We start from the raw sequence: 22,069 nt of genomic DNA, 5'->3' as shown, positions 1-22,069 counted from the left end.
TCGGGGCAATTCTGGCGAAAATAGTCGGCAAGATCATACGGAGACACCTTTGTCAGTTTTCTCAGCGACGATCTGTTCACTTTCCGAGAGGTCATCGGCCACAGCCTCGGTAACTGGTCCCGTGTAGACTTTGCGACCACGGAAAACCCAGTAAACCAAGGCGGCTAACAGAACAGCCATTAGGAAGACACAGGCATAGTTCATCTGAGGTTTGTCAGCAGATACAAAATGATATCAAACCAAAGGGATAAAACATACGGTGCTGGGGGTAACAGGACGTCCAGTGGGGAGGACGAAGATGATGCTGACGAACAACGTCCAGAGACAGGCCCAGATATTGATGAACACACTAAGAGTACCCATGTGCCACGGGCCGGCCTCGAATTTGCCGAACAATAGCTTGCACAGAACGGGGATACAGTAACTCCAGTCCAGAGCAATGGAGCAGACCGTGAAGACACCAGAGATGGCAGCATAGGATCCCAGGCCAATCAGATTGATGGCAATGCAGAAGAAAGTAGAGATCCACACGGCATACAGAGGAGTGCCGGTCCACTTGTTCACTTTGGTCCAGACACTCGAGAAAGGCATCAGGCGGTCACGCGAGAAGGCGAAGACAGTCCGGCCCAGAGCCTGCATGGCGGTGAAGGTGACGAACTTGATAATGATCAGAGCGGCGATGGTAAAGAACATACCGCCGCCCTTGCCAAGGCTGTTGTAGAAAATCTGCGCCACGGGCTGCTCCATCTTGGAGTTCAGGATGTGGTGAGGGTTACCCATGCAGAAGCACAGGACGATATTAAACAAGAATCCACCGAGATAAGTGAACAGCATAGCCAGCGAGATGGCCCAGGGGGCCTTCTTCTCGGGTTGGTTGATCTCCTCCGTAATGTGCGCCGTCGCATCATAGTCGGTCATGGTCCAGCTGACGGACAAGAAACCAAACAGCCAACTGAAACCAATGGGTTCCCAGCCACTCCCCGATTCCACATGAGTGAAAACGTACGAGGCATCGTGTTTGTTCTCGGTCAGGACCAGGAGAGCAATGGAGCAAGCGACAAGAACGCAAACATGGAAGATGACATAGAACTTGGTCATCTTCTCCATCCAGTAGGTTGACAGAGAGTTGACGAGACCCGTGATCACGGTGAGGGCCGCCATGACGCCAATGGTAGCGTTGGTGCTAATGGTGTAGTTGAAGTCCCTGCTCATCGAGACAGCGGCTAGAAGCATCTGCGCGGCACCATACTCGGAGGAAGCGACACCAGCAACCTGACCCAGGAGGTTGAGCCAGCCAGTAAACCTGATCATCGTGAGCAAGCGGATTAGCGTAGATCGGGTGGAGCCATATCTTACCAACTAATCGACGGGACCCATTTAGGAGGCGCCAACCGAGAGATCGTGAAGTACCTGGACATCCTGTTAGCAATATATTTCTACAATTGCTAGAAGCAACACTCACAATCCTCCCGAGGTCGGGTACGCGGAAACCAATTCAGCGACAGAGCACTATTCGTTGTATAAGTCTTGTGTTTTTAATATCTCTCCAACTACGACTCACAGCAATGCACATGCAGCCAGCACCAGAGATAAACCAGGACCAGACGACCGAGCTAGAACCGCCGGCTTCTAGAGGGTACGACATGGTGGTCATGATCGTCGAGAACAGACCACTGATAGAAACCGCGAACGAGAAGGTCGACAGGTATCCGAATTCTCTCTTAAACACTGGGTTGTAACCAAACTTGGTCGCCAACTCGGCGTCGGCCTCGTTGAGGTCGGCCGCATCCACCTTGCGATGCTGGCCATCGGGTCCAATGATTTCGAGTTGGCGCGTTCCATGTCGTTTGCGCAAGATGTTTTCCTCGTAAGCGGGCGGTGCGGGAGATATCTCCGCCATGGTTGTAGATGGGAGTTAGATCGATGGTCGGATAAGGCAGGTCGTGGCACGAGGGATTAAAAAGAAAGCAATGAGAGTGAAGAAGGGGAACAAGGGAAAAAGAAAAAGCCGCCCCACGAACGATAAATACGAGTGAGGCTGCCGCCGCGCTTCTTTAAAAAACTTTTTCTTCCTGTTCGCCTTGTTGCAGTGGGCACCGCGTAGGGCCACTGATAGGGGTTCTAGTCCACTCGGATGCGTGGCACAGGCTTCCTCCGACACAAAATGGCTTTACTGAGTTTGGCTTAGGGGCATTTCTCATTTGCAGCTGGCTCTTCATTGGATGAGCAAAGCCACCAGTGGGGAAAATGTCGTCATGGCCCACCCCTGGGCCGCTTGTCGCACATGTCCAGTGGGGCGGAAAGCTTGGAACCTTTGGATCGCGTGGTGAGGCGCGGTGATTGGCAGGACTGCTTCTTTGGTGGGTTTTTATTGGGCCATTGGCTGGAGCCACTTGAAAAAAGTCAAGTGGGAGAGAGCGGACAGACTCGGCTGAGCTGAGCGGCGTTGCTTTTCAGTTTGGGTTTCTGCTTGGCGGACAGGACCGTGCATCCGGTCGGGGATTGGTCAGGTTGCATTTTCGGCCTCCCCGTACATGCTTGGACTTGCCTAAAGAATCAGTGAGCTGATCAACAGGAGGGATCAGGGGTGCGGCTACTTCCCTGCATGCATATATGTCGACCGTTGAGGATCTCGAGTTTATCGGGGATCGTCCTTGCTACGGCAGGCCATTCGGTAAAGATTTGCTTGTGCTTGCTGACACTAGAAGCCCCCATTGGTCGCTATTCTTCGCTAAGATACAAATACGCAGTGGCCGTCGCAGATCGGCTATGGCTGAGGTCACGCGACATAGTATTTGCTGGCAGCACACACTCACAAAATGATAGCACAATCACGGTTCTACGGCCAGGAGCAAATGCATAATACCATCTAGACAGTACCCCTACTGTTGTTCCTCGTAATTCTGCAACAAGCGCCACCAACGTAGTAGGTCTTTCAAAATTAGCCAGCCACTAGGTAACTTGTGTTTAAAGCTTGATTCAACATATTGTTCGGAACCTGGTCATGATCCGATGCACCTCATCACATGTATGGTATGCAATAGAGGTAACTACCTGCCCGAACCATAGTTCCGACATATTTCAAGGTTGCCTTTTTGAGAATGCCTCAGTAGTCGACGAAGGGGTCAAATAATGAATCTTTCAAATGTACGACACATTCTTCTGTCATGATTCTGTAGGAGGCCTGCAACTGCTCTCTAATTTTTACGTTCCTTTTGGGCTTTTTAGCAACACCGTGGTGGTGTGGATTCCCTCTAAGCAGATGACAGTAGTTACATAGGCTCTCTACACGCACCAAGGTGTCGCAAAGTCTCGACGGGGGGACTCACTTTCACGAGCTCTGGACTCGTTCAGTATGCACAACCATGTAGTCCCTTTTAAGCTTGGTAGTAATACTCGTTAATCCATGGTGCATATGTATGTGCTCTCTAAATATGAGAGTGATTTCTCTTTATTCGTGCTTAGGTTTTTATCGCTGTTCCTTCCTAAATAGCTGACACTTTACAGATCAGTCACGCTTCCTCTTCATGTTGTATGAAGTTCATAAGTGCTCAAGGTCATGATCGGATGAAATCGCCTTTGATCTAGCGAAATTTTGCCAGTACTCGTGCCTTTTGTGCCTCTTAAACGCGCTGAACTCTGAGTTTATGGCCTCGAGGACGGCAGCCACGATGTCTCTTGCAGTAGGATCCAAGTGTTGCTGATTAGCCAAGTAGAACAACGTCATGGCTGGACAGCTGCGGGGCAAATTGTCCATGTCCATATTCTTTCTTGCCTGCGACCACATTCTGATTGATGGCTTTCTCAAGCCTAGTTGCGTGGGAAAGGAAGACAATTGCCAAGAAGGTTGCCTAGTCTTTGGACGACCATAAGCACAGAAAACCTGCACATGTTGCACGGGAAAGGAGTGCTTGATATCCTCCGCAAGTCTGTAGTGAACGAACGGTGTGACCGACGGCGCAAATGACAGTATTCACCCGAATCCGCTTACTCAAAGAGATGCCTACTTAAACATTACCTGAAAGGCTCTCAATGGATGTAACATCGGGGAACTCTTGTCTCCCAACAAGACACGTCTGCGCCCGCGGAGACCACTCGGAGACACTAACGCCCGATCCCCGAAACACCTGACTCTGTGTATTCCCTGAACGACTATTTCTAGTGTCGATCAATCAGTGTGAGCCCAATAATGGGCCAAACTGCTGAGCATGGGCTCCCCACTTTCGGTCCTGTTCTGCAACGAGAAACACCGACGCCGAGCGCCGACGTTTGAGTAGCGCGCCGTTTAGGCACCGTCAAAATGATTTGTTGATTTGTGGACATGGGCCGGAATATTTAAGATCGTATATCACGCCATTTGACCTTGAAATTAGCCATCGCCTCGCACCCTCATTGCCCAAGATCACTTTAAGCTTATTTACTACTCTCCGCCACAATGACCGCTGCCAACAACGCCTCTACCAATGGCTCCGCCACAAAACCTCCCCGCCGACTTCTTCTCATCAGTGTTCCACGCACCGCCTCAAATTTACTGGTGAAGGTTTTGAATATTCACAACCGTTCAAATGTTCTCACTACCGAAAAGGGCGGCTACTTCTTCTATGATGCTTTCCTTCTCAGCGTCAATAAGAAGAAGCCGCTCGATCAGTGGGCTGATGACGAGACGAAAAAAGTGCAGGCCGCCTTCCAGGAGGCCGTGGACAGTTTGGAAGAATACTCGAAACGAGCGCAGGATGAAAACAAGATGATGTTTGCCAAAGAACACGCCTTCTGGGTCTTCAATCCAGCCTCCTTCGAGAAAATGATGCGCGGCACCACGAGCACGAAACACTTTAATGATTTCGCTATTAAAATGCCCGAGAGCTACGGATCCAGGCAGACCTTCTCTTCGAAGAACGAGACTGTCCTGCCGGATGAGTACCTGCGCTCTTGGCAGATGGCATTCGTTATCCGCCACCCAGCGTTGGCGTGGCCGTCGCTGTACCGGGCCATGAACAAGATGTCCTCCGCCGGTTTTATTGACGAGGATGCGATTAAGGGAGCTACTGCAAGCAGCTTGACGCTGCGCTGGACACGGATGCTATATGAATGGTGCTTGGAGCAGCCGGATGTGCCAACCCAGCCACTGGTGCTGGACGCCTACGACGTCATCCACAACCCAGAGGCCGTGCAAAAATTCTGTGAGCGCGTGGGCCTGGACCCGAGTGAAGTGCAGTACGAGTGGAATGACAAGAATGCCGAAGCCGCGCTCGCCAAAATGAGTGAACGGGATCGTGTCGCTCAGTCCATCATGCTCTCTACGCTGCATGCATCGAAGGGTGTTGTCAAGGACAAAACGCCTGCGAACGTTGATATCGCGGCTGAAGCCGAAAAGTGGAAGGCTGAGTTTGGAGAGGAGGCTTCCCAGATTATTGAGAAGGCTGTTCGGGACTCTATGCCGGATTACGAATATCTCAAGGCTCGCCGAGTCACGGTCTAATGGCAGAAAAGCCACTAGGGACTATATTTCAATCCATGGATATAGTGCATTTCGCTATAGGTGTATTTACGGATCCCCCCTCATCATATAATTTACAAAAATTCTCCTCTATAATCACCTACTTCAGTAGCCTAACCGGATAAAATGTAATACGCTAGGATCGCCTCCCTGTAGGCTTTTGCCCTATATATTGCTTCTATTTTCCTGTCAACGAAGGGGTTCTGGCGATGGCCTATGACTATACCCAACAACAAGAGAAGCAGCCCATATACGACCGAACCGTTGGAAATTGCCCTGATTTATGTATCGTTGTTGATATTACACTGTCGTGACAGGCGTACACTGTAAGGCTCCGTTCAATCAACTCCGCCGTCAGATTATCCGGGGTTGGCACAACTGATGTTTCAACCTGTATGCCAAGGGCGCTTGGCGAAAATTAATCCGTCCAGCCGCTACCTGAAGATACTGCAAGGCGTCATTTCCAAATTAGTACCGGATCAAACTCCCGTGTACCCCTCAAATCTTCACAATATACTATTGCTTCACTCAGAACCAATCTGTCCACTTCACCTATCTTGACACGGGGTATGCTCGCCGATGTCACCAACTTAACCAAACGCATGGCTAGGTGGCTGGTATGAAACTTGATATAAAGATGCAATTCATCCAATTTGTCAAATTATCCTGGACTCTGTTACCTTACCCTGTTCGTTGAGTTCTTGGCCTTCCAATGGACGGGGGTCTTGACTATATCGATACATAACCCACTAATAGGATGACAAGTATCATCCGACTACGTTGCAGGGTTAAGAAGAAGCGGCGTTTCAACTGCCTATAAAGTTGCCTTCCTCGCCGCTTGTGCCTAAAGAAGATCAGTAAAGCTAAGATCCAACTCTGGCTGGTTGTCATTTGTCTCGCACACATCGAACACTCTGAAGCATTGTATCTACATTCTCTATTACATTTCGCGTTCCAGCATGCCTCGCGGTGTCGAACTTCTGTTGTTGGCCGCTTTAGTTGCCGGTCACGGCCACATTAGCAACGTCGTCATCAATGGCGTCTCCTACGACGGATGGGATATCAGCGTGGATCCCTACGAGACAGATCCACCGGTCGTCATCGCCTGGGAAACCCCAAATACCTCTAATGGGTTCATTATGCCTGATCAATACGGCACCTCGGATATTATCTGCCATCTCAATGCAACCAACGCCAAGGGGCACGCGGTGGTCGCTGCTGGCGATAAGGTCAACTTGCAATGGACTACATGGCCAGACACTCATCATGGACCTGTCATCACCTACCTGGCCAATTGCGGCGATAGCTGCGAGACAGTTGACAAGACTAAATTGGAATTTTTCAAGATTGACGCCGTTGGTCTAGTTGATGACAGTGTGGTTCCCGGTACGTGGGGAAACGATCAACTGATCGCGAACAATAACAGCTGGCTTGTCGAGATCCCCCCTACAATCGCACCCGGGTACTATGTGCTGCGCAACGAGTTGATCGCCCTCCATAGCGCGGGAACAGCGGACGGCGCACAGAACTATCCTCAATGCATCAATCTCCAAATCACCGGCTCGGGAACTGACCAGCCTTCGGGTGTGCTGGGTACTGCGCTTTATAGTGAAACGGATCCTGGTATCCTCGTCAACATATTCACGTCTCTGTCCACCTATATTGTCCCAGGACCAACCCTTTACAGTGGGGCTGTGTCTGTTTCACAGTCCTCATCGAGTATTACTGCATCTGGAACTCCGGTGACTGGGACCGGCGGAGTCGCTCCGACTACTACTATATCCAGTAAAACCTCAACTACAACAACCCGGCCAACAACCTTGACGACAACCACAGGCGGCAAGACTACTACCACCACTACCACCACCACCACCACCAGTACCCGTACCAGTACTACTACTCAAGGTAGTTCTACCCAAACTGTATATGGTCAATGCGGGGGATCGGGTTGGTCTGGATTCACGGCTTGCAATGTGCAGGCGACCTGCTCTTCCTTGAATCCATATTACTCCCAATGTGTTCCTACAGCTGTTTAGGATGCGTGAAGTTCAAGAGTTCAAATCATTGATTTTCTCCACACACACACACAGAGAGAGGGGGGGGGGAGAGAGAGTATATATTTACTACACCATCGTCATCCATTCCAGAGTATCCAAAATAGCTTTGTCGTGAATCAGTCCATGGTAATCTCGGTCAAATAGTGGGCTTTAAGGCTGTCGATGGGTCTCAGTAAATGTTTGAGCCAAGTCTTCCTGTGTGGCTGAAGCAGGTTGGATGTGTCCGAGGCGCTTGTGGATTATCGAAATGGGCGAAAGCGCAAGCTTCTGTAGCATGAAGCTGAGGGTTCTTCGTGTCAAAGTAGTCAAGCCGTGAACCTGACTATTCAAAATTTAATGAAGAGATCCAGAGAGATGAATGGGAAGTAGATATTTGGGTCCAGAATCAAGATTGGATTGGTTCCGTAGTTAAGAGTATTCTTCAGTCCGTCTCAATTACTCCAAGCTTTGCATTTGAGCCCTGTGTTAAGCCATGTTCTTCAGAAAGATACGTAGAATACGGCTTTGTTTGGCATGGCTGCGGGGGAAGAACTTCCGATGAACTTTGGTGTAGTGCTCCAGCTCCTCGCGGGATCTGAACATGCGAGGACGTTTTCCAGTGGCCCAGCACTCTAGGAGATCAACAATATTCGCGTTCACCCGAGCCAGAGCCTGATGAATTCAATTTCAGCAAATCTATTCTTGATTCAGACTCACTACCAGGCCTGTGTAGGTCTTCGCTTACCTTCTTACACTTGTTGAACGACGAAAAATCCCCCCGCAGGCCCAACTTGCCGCAGACCTCCTGCCAAGTTTTCAGGTCCTTATCACGCCCACCGAAGAGACCGTCAAGCTTTGCGCTGATGAAGTCATTCCAATGGAGTTTCCACACTGTGGAATCAGGATCCCAGCCTCGCTGGCGGGCGAGACGGTTGAAGTCTCTCGTCGTCTTCATCGTAGGGTCAGTACCGATGTTGGGGTGTTTCGAAAAGAACGAAGTGGTTCTCGCCATTCCAGATTGATAAGCGTGGATCTCAGTGAATACTGATATCACTTTTGGATAGGGCAAAGGGTGTGAGGTGGTACGGTGGTGTCTGAAGTAGGAAGATAAGACTGGGAGAAAGAGTAGAGAGAAAGCATTTGAATGCATTTTTATAGTACAGGGCACAAAAAACCCGGCAGTGAATGACTGGAGAGTCCCGCAATGGCAGCAATGGTCACAAATTCCAAAAAAAGTTAACCTAAGTGGTGCCCTGATTGATCCTTGCCCTAATATTTTCATTGCAGGCGGCAGGTAGCCTGCGATAAGCTATATAGAGTGTATTTCCTACTTGATCGTAATCAACAGTTTGCATTCAGATGTAAATATCGAGTGAAGTCAGTTTCAGGTCTTTGTGTAAATTATGCCTGGTGTTGATATCATATACCACAGATGTCTGGGTTGGAGAATGTACATCTCCCACACCATCGATCCTCTAGGCATAAATTATCACGCCAATCGACATATTTTCGTGTCTTCGTAGAATCTAAAACAGTGACGCATCGCATCTACCTACAAAGGAAGGCGCGACTGATCTTCCGTAGTCTGGAGCCAGATGGCTTTGTTCCTTCACACAACTTTGGGAAACCCTTTCGCTTCCACATTCCACATCTTTGTGACTTGATGTTGCTCTCGATCATCCTGTTGTTTTCGGCACTATTTATAGTGGCCTCCCAATCATGCTTCGCAGATTGTGCGCCTTTTGATCAACCTGTGGCCGAAAACACACCATATGACTATGTGGTGATTGGTGGAGGCACTGCCGGGATGACAATCGGTTCACGTCTAGCGCAGCAAGGCTTCCAGGTGGCCGTGGTCGAGGCAGGAGGATACTACGAGGTGGTGCGTCCAATCACTTCAATTCCAGGCGCAGCCAGTCTCGGGGCGGGTGCAGACGTCCGGACCGCGACGTCAATCGACTGGGCATTTGTGGCGAATCGCGTTCCAGGTGCCAATGATCGTGATATCCATTATCCCAGAGGGAAGTGTGTTGGTGGATCGTATGGCAAATTCTCCTTATTCCCAGACGTCTGAACGTACTGACTTGCACTCGCTAGGTCAGCTGTTAACTTCATGATCTATCAACGGTACGAATATCCACTTGCAGGTCCTACATCGGGCTAACACAGACCAGACCATCCAGGGATTCAATGACCAGATGGGCCGAGCTTGTTGATGATCCCAGCTACCTCTTTGAGAACGTGTTCCCCTTCTACAAGAAGACAATCGCTTTCACACCCCCCGATGGGTACCGGTTCGGCAATGCCACAGTGCCCTACAACCGCTCGTCCTACGATAAGACCGGGCAGCCCGTTGAAGTGTCATACCCCCGGTATGCCATGCCCTTTTCTACCTGGGTATCTGGAGGCTTGCAAGCGATTGGGATCAATGAGACGCAGGACTTCAACGGCGGCAGGTTGATGGGCCGCCAGTTTTGTGCCATGACCATTCGACAGTCGGATCAGACCAGAAGCAGCTCAGAGTCGGGGTTTCTACGGGGGTCACTGGGCTATACCACATTGTCGGTTTACCAAACCACCTTGACTAAGAAGATCCTATTCAACGCACAGAAAAGAGCGGTTGGAGTTGAAGTTGAGCAAAATGGCCGGTTTACATTGACTGCAACCAAGGAAGTGATCGTGTCCGCCGGCGCCTTTCAATCACCGCAGCTGTTGATGGTGTCGGGCATCGGGCCAGCCGCCACTCTCCAAGCCCATGGCATCAATGTCATCGCGGACCTGCCTGGAGTTGGTCAGAATATGTGGGACCATACCATGTTCGGGCCTTCTTTTCGGGTGGCCGTGGACACTTTCACCAAGCTCGCTGCCAGTCCATGGTACTATAGCTACCAAATCACAACGTGGACCACACTCAGAACGGGAGTTCTGACCAACCCGTCGACAGACTATCTTGGTTTCGAGAAGCTGCCCCTATCGTCTCGAACAGGATTTTCCGCTGCAAATGAGCATGAACTGGCCTGGTTCCCTGCAGATTGGCCAGAGATCGAGGTGAGTCCGGTGGATCTCGATCTTTCCAACTAACTAATTGCATGAACTGATGAAGACCGAACAGTACCTGGCAGGATCTGCATTTGTTGGAAACTTGTCGGATCCATTTGCACAACAACCTCACGATGGGTACGAGTATGCCACCATCATAGCGAGCATGGTATCCCCAACATCGCGCGGGAATGTGACCATTTGCTCCGCCGACACGGCAGATCTACCAGTGATCAATCCCAACTGGCTGGCCACAGACACAGACCAGAAAGTCGCAGTTGCGGCCTACAAACGCATCCGCGCCGCATTCCAAAGCAAGGCAATGGCACCCGTCATCATTGGTCTTGAGTACTTCCCTGGGGCCAGCGTCCAAACAGATGCGGAGATACTCGAAAGTATCAGGAATACAGTCATGACCATCTATCACGCTGCATGTACCTGCAAAATGGGACTTGTGAACGACAGTATGGCTGTTGTCGACAATCACGCGCGCGTATTTGGGGTTGAGGGTCTGCGTGTCGTCGATGCGAGTGCATTTCCTATTTTACCGCCCGGCCATCCTCAATCCACAGTTTGTAAGTTTCTCTTTCGGTCCAGTCATATTTGCAAAGTACTGATACTCCCTTAGATATGCTGGCCGAGAAGATCGCTGCCGAGATTGCAGCATCTTGATACTTTCTCGATTTGATGGTATACACAAATGCAAGCCGGAGGAAGAGTCAGATATCATTATATTATTCAGTCACCACATCTCTTCTAGATACATTTGGTTCAGGGTGTCGAATATGTTGTAATCGCTCGGGAGACAGTCTGGCGAGAAGGCAAAGCCGAGGTTGTGGGCGAAAAGATCGCCAGAGTTAGGCACCTCAGTGTTATAATCATTGTTTCCGGCCGGCACTCCCTCGTAGGCTGGAATAGTGAACGAGTCGATATAGGGATCATTTGATAGGAGAGATGCAGGTTGTGTCGACATACTTCCCAGATCCATAGAGGGATCTACCGTTGGAGGGTCAGAGTTGTGAGAAAGACCCGCGCCGGCAGCCTGTCCATGACCCCGAGAGCCGGCGCCGTGTCCTTCTGTCGGCGCAGCTAAGCCTGGCTGCTCAGCACAGCTCAGTTTCTGACAGTACAACTTCTCCAAGTTCCTCCCAATCCGCTTTGCAATATTCCAAGACGTCGACAACTCCCGTAGAACCTGCAAACAAAGCGCGAGCGCAGTAGTGCGCGACGGACCCGAGGAAGAACAGAAGGGAGAATTGTCTTCTGTGCCAGTTCCCGGTAGAGTCTGGCTTGCAGAGCATCCACTATCGATTATAATCAACGCTGCGGAGAGAATGGAGTGGGTGGGCGTGATGGGACTGAGTTTGAAGCTGCCGAAGGCCTGGCGGTATTTCTGCGCAGTGAGGCACATAGCCCGCGCTGAGGAAAGGCTGACTGTGCTTGCTTTGCAAGCGATGATGTTCTCGGGGGTTTGCTCTTTGAGGGTGGGAAGAGAGGAGGGATTCTGGTTCTTTTCTGTGACGTGGGGTTGTTTGGATAGGAAGGGTCCGCAGAGGAGGATGTATACAGTGTGGTATACCATGCAGAGCGTATAAGCGTGTGGGAACTGAGATTGTCCGGAAGGACGATCGATCTTTAGTTCCGGGGCGAGGTCATAGTGCCATGTTTTCAGGTCGAGGATGCACGACTCGAAGAATGCGGCGCGTTGGTGCGGGTGGAGGAGGGGCTTGGGGGACCATCTGGAGAGTATGTAGAGTTAGCATATAATTAAGAATTCTCTGTGAATCAAGACCAAGATCTTGCGTACAGTGAGAGTAGTATTCTTTCCAGGATATGACACAGATCGATCATCGCGCGCTGCAGTTGCGTCACGTCTCTCGGCGAGGCGGCTCGGGATTTGCCATTGATTGAGGAGGGGAGATGGATGTGTCCTGCGCATTCAAGGGACGGCTTGTTGACCACGCCCTGGGAGTCCTGGATGTAGCATTATCAGGCAAGTGATGAAGTACCGCTGCCACTCCGACCTACCAGTAAAGTGCACACGCGGCCCGTGTAGCTAGCTGCCAATTTATCATGGCAGTACAAGGCCCAGTAAATCTGTCTTCGAAGCTCGATCTCAATCGGAGGAAGAGAGACCGTTCCCGCAAGAACAGCGGGGTCCATGTTGAACCCCATATCCAACGCTAGGCGAATCGCCATCCCCTGATGCAGCCATCCCGCCGCATCAGATCCCATTGCCTGGTCCAGAATTAGCGTGCCGGCGCCATCCACGTGTTCGCCAGAGGTCACTTACCACGTACATCATGTTCATGATGGTAAGTGACTGGATAGTGGTAATACTGGGCCATTTGAGATCATGCTGAATCAATCGCTCGGCTTTCTCGATGAACATCTTGCCGGCCGTATTGGAGTCATTGGGGTCTGTTCGCACTTCCAGACGGTCTGAATAGCGTGAGCCCAATGCCAGGAGGCAATTCAGTAAGAGCGGACTGCAGTATCGGCCACCGCAGGCTAGACTCTCCCGGAAAAGTTTCTCGTTGATCACCGGGTACCACGGCTGTTCCCACTCGAAGAATAGGTCGAGCAAGTGGGATTGGAGTTCGTCCGGTATGGAATCGATATCGTGATCGATATTGAGAAAATGTCTGCAGCCAATTGACTCGGGATATGCCGCGCCGGAAGCGTCTGTTTGCTCGACCTTTTCTTTCTCAGGATCTAGAGTTGTCGTTCTCAGCAGGCCATAATACGGCAAAAAGTGCGAGCCCACCCACTTACCCGACAAGAACAACAACCGCCCGCTTGTTGGGCCAAAATACCGCACTTCGCCATCCTGATCAAAATTCAAGGACTCATCCAGCGTCAACGCGCCATCAAACGTGCCGCACAGATCATCCAGCTTCGAACAACCACTGGGATCAACGCATTGATCAGGAACATCCATTTCGGCCATCATCTGCGCAACAGATGTATCCGGATCAATGCCGTGAGATTCTAACACCCGCTCCAGCATCTCGATCCGGTGCCGCAGCATCACCACATAGGACTTGGGAGCTGGCTGGCGCCCGTCCTCGGCGGTGGAATATAGGCAGCGGACACCGCGGTCGAGGCAGCGGGTGCAGGATGGTCTGGTGCCATCACACTGTATTGCCGTCTTTTCAGCTACAGATTATTTGAGATGCGTGAGGGGGATCGATCTAATCACCTTGGCTCGGCGACGGCGACATTCCTCGCAGGCTCGCGAGGTATACTTTCTTCCGGTCCGCTTGCGCCGAGCGCTGGGGTCCTCCGCTGGAGCTGTGGGGGCCATGTCTAGTCTAATTTTGAAGGAACATGCAATGTTCCCGCCGACTGCTCATGGTTTATGGATATTGAGGTTGTTGGAGTTGCCATTACAAAGCAGATAGTTACCAGGGGATTGACACCTTGGTGCCTGAATTACCAGCTGCCTGAGGCAAGAGATCAGCCACACGTGACTACTACCTGGACTGAATATTTCATTGAATTGAATTCTCGTGGAATGAAGAGGAAGAAAGGTTCGACCAATAATTGGTCGGAGTTAATTGCAAACCTTGGAGGAGGCCATGTCTGGTGATCGAGGATATGACGCCGTGATTATATATCTCAGAACTATATTGCGGGGTATATCCAAGGACCTCCGTCGGAGCTCTGCTTATCGGGTCGTCATTCGAGTGCTACGTAATAGAGATGAGCGATGAGAACTATCGGCACAACGTCCTGCAGAGTCCTGCAGATTGTACGTAATCTAGCTTCAGCATGTCCTCGCCAAGGGTCGCATGCACTTTCACCCATGTCCTGCCAATTGGGCCGTCCTGCGGAAACCGATCCGGGGTACTGCGATGATCAGCCCCGGAAGCGGGCACGAACCAGAACAGGACCATCAGGTGATTCGGAACGTTAGTCACGGTTGAAACGGGAGCCGTCTCGATCGGCAGTGACGCGGGTTGGAGGGGGACGACTCTCCGTGGCGTCCACTCAGGGCGGCGATGGGCGGAATGACATCCTAATGGGCCGGCATGAAGGGGCAGAACGGCCAAGACAGACAGGGATTCGATGAGACCAGTACATAGTTGTAGGTACCCCAGACAGGAGGTACTTTTGAACGGGGTCGGGAGACGAGAGTGTGGATGGGAGGCACACATGGAAATGGCAAATGGATAGCGTCCCCCCGGAAAAGACATGACATGACTGCAAATGACCCTGGAATGTGTGATATGTAATTATGATTATTGTAGGTTCGAAGTAAGGACGCTCCGTCAGTGAGCGACCGCCCTGTCTCGCCTCGCCCAATCAGACACCCGTCCCACCCCCGAACACTTCCATCCTCTCCCTCCTCCATCTGTTGCTTCTTTCTTCACCCTCAGTCTGCTTTCCCTCTACTTCACCTCGGCTCGACCACTGGTACTTCCTTTTTTGTTGCCCGCCTCCTCTGGGCTGGACCGTTGTCCATGGTTCTACGCGCCGTTGTCGCGATCGTCTCCGCTTAAACACGCTTTCCCGCTGCCCTTCCACGCCGCTGTCCGTGCCGGTATCGATTTGACCAACACCCCCAAAAAGAAACACCAGTGGGATCCGCCACTGGCAATCACTGTGCAGGAAGACTCGCTGCCCTTGTTGCTTTGCCCCGACATCTCACGCCATGGCCTGCTGATGAGCCGAATGAATCGATAACCTCCCTCAAGGGCGCCCGCTCTGCCTGGCAGAGGTTCTGCTGGGCTCTGCGATAGCAGTTCGGACTCGGTTTCAATACACGCACAGACTGTGCCTTCGTTTTTGCTTCTTGGTGGATTCGGAAACCCGCTTGGTCCGCCCGGCGCGTCAACATGGCGGGCAATGGCTCCCCCAACCCTCAATTCCTGGCTCCCCCGCCGTCACGGCGTTGCGACAGGAGTCCCGGAATATCAATCCGAAGCTGAGCTTCAACGAGGATATGCGAGAGGAACGAGAAGACTTGAAGGAGGCGGCCGAGCAGACGTTGAACGTCATCGTGAATCTGGACCTGGACGGCCGCATCAAATGGGTCAGCCCGTCATGGAAACAGGTGGTGGGATCGTCCCCCGACTCGGTCGAGGGCCAGATGATGGCGGATATTCTGGTCGGGAACAAGGACGTATTTGGCGATGCCATCGAGGCCATGAAGGTGGACGACTCGCGGAGCCGGTTCATTCGCTTCGCGGTACAGATGGGCCCTGACTCGGTGCTGAAGGACTCCCCGGAATCGCAATCTTTGGATACCGACCATGGAAACGACAAGGAAGAACCATTGGAGAGCGCAAGCGCTCCCAAGACGGAAGAGGAAGAGCCTAAGCACAATCTGCTCACCATGGAGGGACAAGGAATCATGGTGTATGATCGGACGGACGACCAAACTGGCCATGTATGTCTGATAATACCTGTGCGGGAAACATCGCTGACTCTGCCTTTGATATAGACCATGTGGATGCTACGGCCGTTTACCGAACCGCGAGAAGTGACCATCGATCTGCCACCGCTGCTGGTGGAGTCCTTGGGTGTCGGTGCTGAGGTGCTAGCGAACTACTTGACCATCCTAGCCGAGGCGGCCGCGAACGAACCCGACCCTTCCAAACACCCTGCCCCGACGCCGGTCCTATGTCGCATCTGTGAACGTCAAATCACACCGTGGTGGTTTGAGAAACATTCGGATTTGTGTCTGCAGGAACATCGGGCCGAAGTGGATGTCCAGATTGCCCAGGAAAACCTCAACGAACACCGGCATGTCATCGTCAAAGTGTTGGATGCCCTCGAGAGTCGTCAAGGAAGACCATTGACCGGTAGTGATGGTGTTCTGGCACCACTACCTCAGCCCGAGTACAAGGGGTTACCTATCGGCCCCTCTCCTACAAGCTCTGCCCCGACGTCTGGCCTGGCGTCCAATGTTAGTTCTGCTCCGGGCACTCCACCTCGCTCGCGCGATCATTCAGCATCCGGAATCAGCCCAGGGCGGCCTCGCGCGTTCACCGTGCGCCGACCGTTGGCTCGTATCGTTGAGCTGGTCCTCGACCTCTGCGACACGGCCCTGGAGATCAGCATGCCGATCATCAAGGAATCATCGCGCTCAGACAACAGCGACGAATTCCGCACCCTCTCACCGCAATCTGAATCCCGCATCTCTCAAGTGCTGCAGTGGCAGTCCCCCAGCTCCAATACGTTGGAACAGGAGCAGGGCCTGGCGGCGTTATCATCCGACACAGAGCAATTGGCCAAGGCCAAGATCGATGCCGTTGATCGGCATCGCAAGATCGTTGAATACGCGGAACGGATCCGGATCGAATATACGGTGTTGGTGGAGGAGTGTATCACGGCAGCCCTCAGCAAGGCACAGCGGATTGCTGCCGGACAGCTCAGTGATTCTTCTTCCTGCACATCCGACGAGGGTGTCCCGCAGGAAGCCGAAAATGTGACCGACAATGTCAGCACTGGTGACCTGATGGTGGATGTGCCTCTAGTTCAGACTGCCAGCCAGGGAGTGCTTCCAGCGCTATCGTCTGGGCCTGCGCCACGGCGAGCAACACCGACGTCAGCATTGACCATGTCCATGCGCAACACTTCTGAACGGGGGATGCCCTCGCAGGGTTCAGAAACCAGATCGTCTTCGTCCGCGGCAGTTTCGACTGGGACCAATAGCCCCATGGAATGCCCGACACCGCGATCCCATAAGAGCGCTGCTGCGGTGTTGAGCACATCGCAACCATCCCGTCGGGGTTTGTCACTGGTTGACATGGACGCCGGGGAAAGCAGCGACAGCAGCATGCCATCAACTTCCATGTTTCCCGGCGCTGTCCGGACAGACTCTCCTTCTTCCGAACGGAGCTTGGACCGGAAGCGCCGAAGCTTGGTGCTTCCAGGGTTGTCTAGCTCGCCTCGACGACAGCCATCGCCTGCTCGGCTTTCAGGCCCTCACTCCCCGTTACGAATGCCCAAGCCTCGACACTCAACCGGCACGGACAGCATCACGTCCCCAGTGGTGTCGCCTTCTGCGTATGCGGGTGAATTGGCTCATCACAGTTGTCGCCACCATCGCCGACAGTCTTCGGCGACTTCTTCCGATGTTGCAAAGCCGCCAGCCTCTCCACGCCTCCCCTCGGTGAGCCAACAACCTCGTCCCGCTCCCACCTCGATCAAAGACTTTGAAATTATCAAACCGATCAGTAAGGGCGCGTTTGGTAGTGTTTATCTGTCCAAAAAGAAATCCACCGGTGAATATTTTGCCATTAAGGTGCTGAAGAAGGCCGACATGATCGCCAAAAATCAGGTCACCAATGTCAAGGCGGAGCGAGCCATCATGATGTGGCAAGGGGAGAGTGACTTTGTTGCCAAACTCTATTGGACATTCTCCAGCAAGGAGTACCTCTATCTGGTCATGGAGTATCTCAATGGAGGCGACTGCGCTTCCCTGGTGAAGGTTTTGGGCGGGCTGCCGGAAGATTGGGCTAAGAGGTATGCTGCTGAGGTTGTGCTTGGTGTTGAGCACCTCCATGACCGTGGAATCGTCCATCGCGACTTGAAACCCGATAATTTGTTGATTGACCAGACCGGCCACCTGAAATTGACCGACTTTGGCTTGTCCCGGATGGGTCTGGTAGGTCGTCAGAAGCGCGTGCTCAAGAGCCCCAATGAACCTGCGCCAGATCTGCTTCGACAAGGGCCTTTCCCTCGAGCTATTTCGGTCGCCTCTTCCCGATCGGCTTCGTTTGACTTCCAGGCTGGCTCCTCTCCTAACTCCACCCCTCTGATGACTCCAGAAGTTGCTGCCAGCCAGCCTTCCTACTTCAGTCTCAACCAAACCGCTCTTAGTCGGCAGAGTTCTCGCCGGGCCTCGGGGTATCGAAGCGACAGTGCGGGCAGTGACAGTCTGAATGGAATGTTCAGGACATTCTCTCTCAATGAGGGTGTTAACGAGCTCCCAGTGGCATCGCCCAGCATGTTCTCAAGCAGCCTGGCCGAGGAAGAAGGCCAAAGCGAACCAGGCGAGTCTCCTCAACTCTATGCGCTTCAACCGACTTTCAGCAACCCCGTCTCTCACAATACGCCTCCGCAACAAACCATGCTCCCGCCGGTGATGGCACTCTTTGATCCGGAAGACCACAATCGGCGTTTCGTCGGCACTCCTGACTATCTAGCCCCGGAAACGATCAACGGGGTTGGCCAAGACGAGATCAGTGATTGGTGGTCTCTCGGTTGCATCATGTTCGAGTTCATTTTCGGGTATCCGCCTTTCAACGCGTCGACTCCGGACGAAGTGTTCGAGAATATCCTCCAGCGAAAGATCAACTGGCCCGAGAACCCAGAGGAGTATACCTCTCCCGAATCACTGGATCTGATGAACAAACTCATGACTCTCAACCCGCGAGAACGCATCGGAGCCAACGTGGAGGAGAAATTCCCAAATGGTGGAGCAGAAATCCGCGCCCATCCCTGGTTCTCTGACATCAATTGGGATACGCTCTTGGAGGATAAGGCGCAGTTCGTTCCCAACCTTGAAAACCCAGAGGACACGGAATACTTTGATGCACGAGGCGCCACTCTTCAGGCTTTTGCAGAAGAAATGGAGGATGAACCTAGCGACCCAGAGCCGGCCACTACTGGGGCAATTCCAGACCGTCCTCACGATGCGCTGTTCAAAGTTCGCTCGCAAGTCAATTCAATGAAGCGACCGTTGATGCCGTTGCACATCCCACCTCATGTTCGTGACGCCCGTGATTCTCGCAGCCGGAGATTGAGCGAGCCGGCGCCGGCCGATGACTTTGGCAGTTTCAATTTCAAAAACCTGCCAATGCTGGAGAAGGCCAACAAGGATGTGATCCAGAAGATGCGCCAAGAAGCCATGCAGACGCAGCACCGCCAATCAAGCTCATCCTCGGCCGGTCAGGCATCGGTGCAGCCTTCTCTGGAGAGCAGTCCACTGCCAATGGGACTTCAACGCACCATGTCTCAGAGCAAGGGCAACAACCGTCCTTCCTCTCCTTCGAGCGTGAGCCAGGCGGCCTCCTCGCCCAGCAGGCCGTCGCAGCCGTCATCGCCACTTCTGGTCCAATTCAGCACGGGTAACACTTCGGAACGCCGTAAGACATCTGGCTCTTCGTCGGCCACTTCGTACCAGTCGAGTGGGAATCTCCAGCCGTCTTCCGTCGACCAAAACCGTGTGCCCAACTTTCGGCTTGGCTCGATGGCATCTTCGCCAGTCAAGAACAGCAGGATGCCGACTCATTCCCCCGAAAAGCATTCTTCCAGCCAACGACACGGCAGTGCTCCGGCCAGTCGAGCTCGTTCACAGACAATTGGGTCTCAAGAGGGTGACCTGTCAATGCTATCTAAGGAGTCTTTCGTGCCGTCGCATCACAAACGCCGAAGTCAGCTATTTGACATCTCTCCGTCTTCGTCCGACAATGAAGATCATCGCACAAAAGCGTTACTCAAAGTTCAACGCCGGCGGCAGAGCTCTCGCCGCATGTCACAGTTCAATTTCTCCGAAGGACCGTTCTTCCGTCCATTGGATGTGCTTATCTGCGAGGATCATCCAGTCTCGCGCTTGGTTATGGAACGTCTTTTTGAGAAGCTTCGCTGTCGAACCATCACCGTCACAAACGGCGCCGAAGCCGTGCGGTACGCTCTCAGCGAAGTTCAGTTTGATATTATCATGACCGAGTACAAACTGCCTCAGGTGAACGGTGCGGATTTTTCACGAATGGTACGGGAGACTCGCAGTCCTAACAGACATACCCCGATCATCGCCGTCACGGGCTACCTGAAAGATCTTCCGGAAACCCACTACTTTGACGCACTGATCCAAAAGCCCCCGACGCTGTCTAAGCTAACGGAAGCGCTGTGCAAATGGTGCTTGTGGAAGCCTCCTCCAAAGGACTACACCCCCTCGCAGCCTCTGGCGGTGCCTATGCCAAATGCTCGACAGAATCCTCCGCCTACCGATGATAGCCCGAGCTCGGCGTCCTCTGGATTCGTTCCCAATCCCCCCAGTTCCTATCGGGGATCCAGCCGGGACGATTCGGTTAGCAGCAGTGTCTTTGGTGACATGGAGTCGATCAAGCCGGAAGAAGTCCCTGTGATTATTAGCCGCCATACCGACGACTGGGAGCAAGGTCAGGGTGGATTGGGTATTTCTGAAGATACGAATACACACCCGGGCAGCCCAGACCCGAAGGCTCCGCCTATCCCACATCTTCTCCATGCTGCCTCGGCACCCGCCGCGATGGATGCCAGCGGCGCCCTCACCCCGCGCAAACAGCGGTCCAGTGAAGCCATTCGTGCTAAACGGGAGTCCTTGGAGAGGAAGCGTTACGAGTGTGCCGAGTCCGGCGACGACGAGGATGAAGAACTTGGGAATGCCCAGGCCCGTCGCAGTCCACCAGCCCGAAACCGCCGCCCTGGTTCCAAGCTGGGCATTGAGATGATGCGAACAAATAGCCGAGGCAGTGTGGTCAGCGGGAGTGAAGAGCTTCTCAAAAAGGAGAGAGAGGCACTTAAACTGAAGGGCGAGGAGTCGCTTGATCCTGACTTCATCGAGGAGGAGTCGGTCCTGGGGTCGCCTGGCAGTACCACCCTCGAAGAGCACCTTGAGGGTCTCAGCATCCCCGAGGAGCCGGAGCTGGAGTCGCTTAGCCCTCTCAACTCTCCTCCTACAGACCCCGGTCCTCACCGACGGCCTTCTCTCGCCCATACCGATACGTCGATCTACTCGGGTCCCGTGTCCCACCAGCCGGAGCCGAAGACGAGCTCCGCCAACCTGACCGAGGGCCAGACAACTCCTCCGTTTGACAGTTCCGCCCCGTCTGATGCTCCACCAATCACCCCCGAAGTCAAAGTGCCTGGCAGCATGGATCCGGGTTCCGGCGTCGACACCGACTACCCCCCGACCCCGGATTCCGAAGCGACGCCGCGCCCCCTTCATCCTTCTCCCAGTCTGGATCCGGAGCAAACGCCGCGTGCCCCGGAGCGGTATCATCGATTGGATCTGTCGTCCATGTTCAAGCGATAGAGCTCGCATGCTGCAGCTTAGCAAATTGCTTCGTGGTTGATCCGCGCAAGATGTTTCGGACATTTTGTTTTTCCTTCTTTTCTTTCTTCTCCTTCTATCCACATAGTTTGCTGCATTTCCTCTGTATACTTGTTCTTTTTTCTGTCTCTGCGAGCATGTCCCTCTCACGTCTCTTATGTCCTCTCCCAACTGTTCGAGTGTTTTCTTGGAGCAGGGTGTTCCGGCATTTACTTTTTTTCCCCCTTCTCACATGAAATAGGACTCTCCATCGGTTGTTATTCTCTTTTTTATTTTTCAAGTGTGAATTATTTACTCAATGCACCACCAGCTTGACGCTGTTTCCTTCCTTGGCTTTTTCCAATACCACCTGTAAATGTACAATTCCAGACTTACACAACTCACGGCACAACTCGTTGGAAATCCCTCTTGGCAATTCTTGGCGTTGTGCCGCTCACTCGCCGGCTC

General features: G+C 52.7%; 7 protein-coding genes across 7 annotated transcripts; 4 read left to right on the top strand and 3 right to left on the bottom strand.

Annotated features, from left to right (window-relative positions):
- Window positions 1-33: 33 nt before the first annotated feature.
- On the bottom strand, window positions 34-1,900 carry N7474_004500 (uncharacterized protein; the record flags this gene model as incomplete). Its single annotated transcript, XM_057195915.1, has 5 exons — window positions 34-204; window positions 259-1,303; window positions 1,357-1,410; window positions 1,463-1,509; window positions 1,562-1,900. The coding sequence occupies 5 exons, from the start codon at window positions 1,898-1,900 to the stop codon at window positions 34-36; spliced, it is 1,656 nt and encodes a 551-aa protein (XP_057053311.1).
- Window positions 1,901-4,435: 2,535 nt separating this feature from the next.
- On the top strand, window positions 4,436-5,479 carry N7474_004499 (uncharacterized protein; the record flags this gene model as incomplete). Its single annotated transcript, XM_057195914.1, has 1 exon — window positions 4,436-5,479. One exon carries the CDS (start codon window positions 4,436-4,438, stop codon window positions 5,477-5,479), a length of 1,044 nt encoding a protein of 347 aa, XP_057053310.1.
- Window positions 5,480-6,456: 977 nt separating this feature from the next.
- Window positions 6,457-7,533, top strand: N7474_004498 (putative endo-1,4-beta-glucanase; the record flags this gene model as incomplete). Its single annotated transcript, XM_057195913.1, has 1 exon — window positions 6,457-7,533. The coding sequence occupies one exon, from the start codon at window positions 6,457-6,459 to the stop codon at window positions 7,531-7,533; it is 1,077 nt and encodes a 358-aa protein (XP_057053309.1).
- A 486-nt stretch (window positions 7,534-8,019) lies between these two features.
- On the bottom strand, window positions 8,020-8,545 carry N7474_004497 (uncharacterized protein; the record flags this gene model as incomplete). Its single annotated transcript, XM_057195912.1, has 2 exons — window positions 8,020-8,205; window positions 8,279-8,545. 2 exons carry the CDS (start codon window positions 8,543-8,545, stop codon window positions 8,020-8,022), a joined length of 453 nt encoding a protein of 150 aa, XP_057053308.1.
- Window positions 8,546-9,196: 651 nt separating this feature from the next.
- N7474_004496 (GMC family oxidoreductase) lies at window positions 9,197-11,244 on the top strand (the record flags this gene model as incomplete). The annotated part of the gene is made up of 5 exons (XM_057195911.1): window positions 9,197-9,573; window positions 9,631-9,660; window positions 9,708-10,581; window positions 10,646-11,147; window positions 11,201-11,244. 5 exons carry the CDS (start codon window positions 9,197-9,199, stop codon window positions 11,242-11,244), a joined length of 1,827 nt encoding a protein of 608 aa, XP_057053307.1.
- Window positions 11,245-11,314: 70 nt separating this feature from the next.
- Window positions 11,315-13,879, bottom strand: N7474_004495 (Zn(II)2Cys6 transcription factor; the record flags this gene model as incomplete). Its single annotated transcript, XM_057195910.1, has 6 exons — window positions 11,315-12,311; window positions 12,380-12,546; window positions 12,601-12,810; window positions 12,866-13,287; window positions 13,348-13,711; window positions 13,775-13,879. 6 exons carry the CDS (start codon window positions 13,877-13,879, stop codon window positions 11,315-11,317), a joined length of 2,265 nt encoding a protein of 754 aa, XP_057053306.1.
- A 1,534-nt stretch (window positions 13,880-15,413) lies between these two features.
- On the top strand, window positions 15,414-21,604 carry N7474_004494 (protein kinase RIM15; the record flags this gene model as incomplete). The annotated part of the gene is made up of 3 exons (XM_057195909.1): window positions 15,414-15,460; window positions 15,508-15,967; window positions 16,022-21,604. 3 exons carry the CDS (start codon window positions 15,414-15,416, stop codon window positions 21,602-21,604), a joined length of 6,090 nt encoding a protein of 2,029 aa, XP_057053305.1.
- Window positions 21,605-22,069: the final 465 nt, after the last annotated feature.

This window comes from Penicillium riverlandense, assembly GCF_028828495.1.
Source record: "Penicillium riverlandense strain IBT 135883 chromosome Unknown utg000003l_segment0_segment0, whole genome shotgun sequence".
Taxonomy (NCBI): domain Eukaryota; kingdom Fungi; phylum Ascomycota; class Eurotiomycetes; order Eurotiales; family Aspergillaceae; genus Penicillium; species Penicillium riverlandense.
The sequence above is the reverse complement of the archived record's forward strand: the minus strand, read 5'-3'. Positions and strand labels throughout refer to the sequence as shown.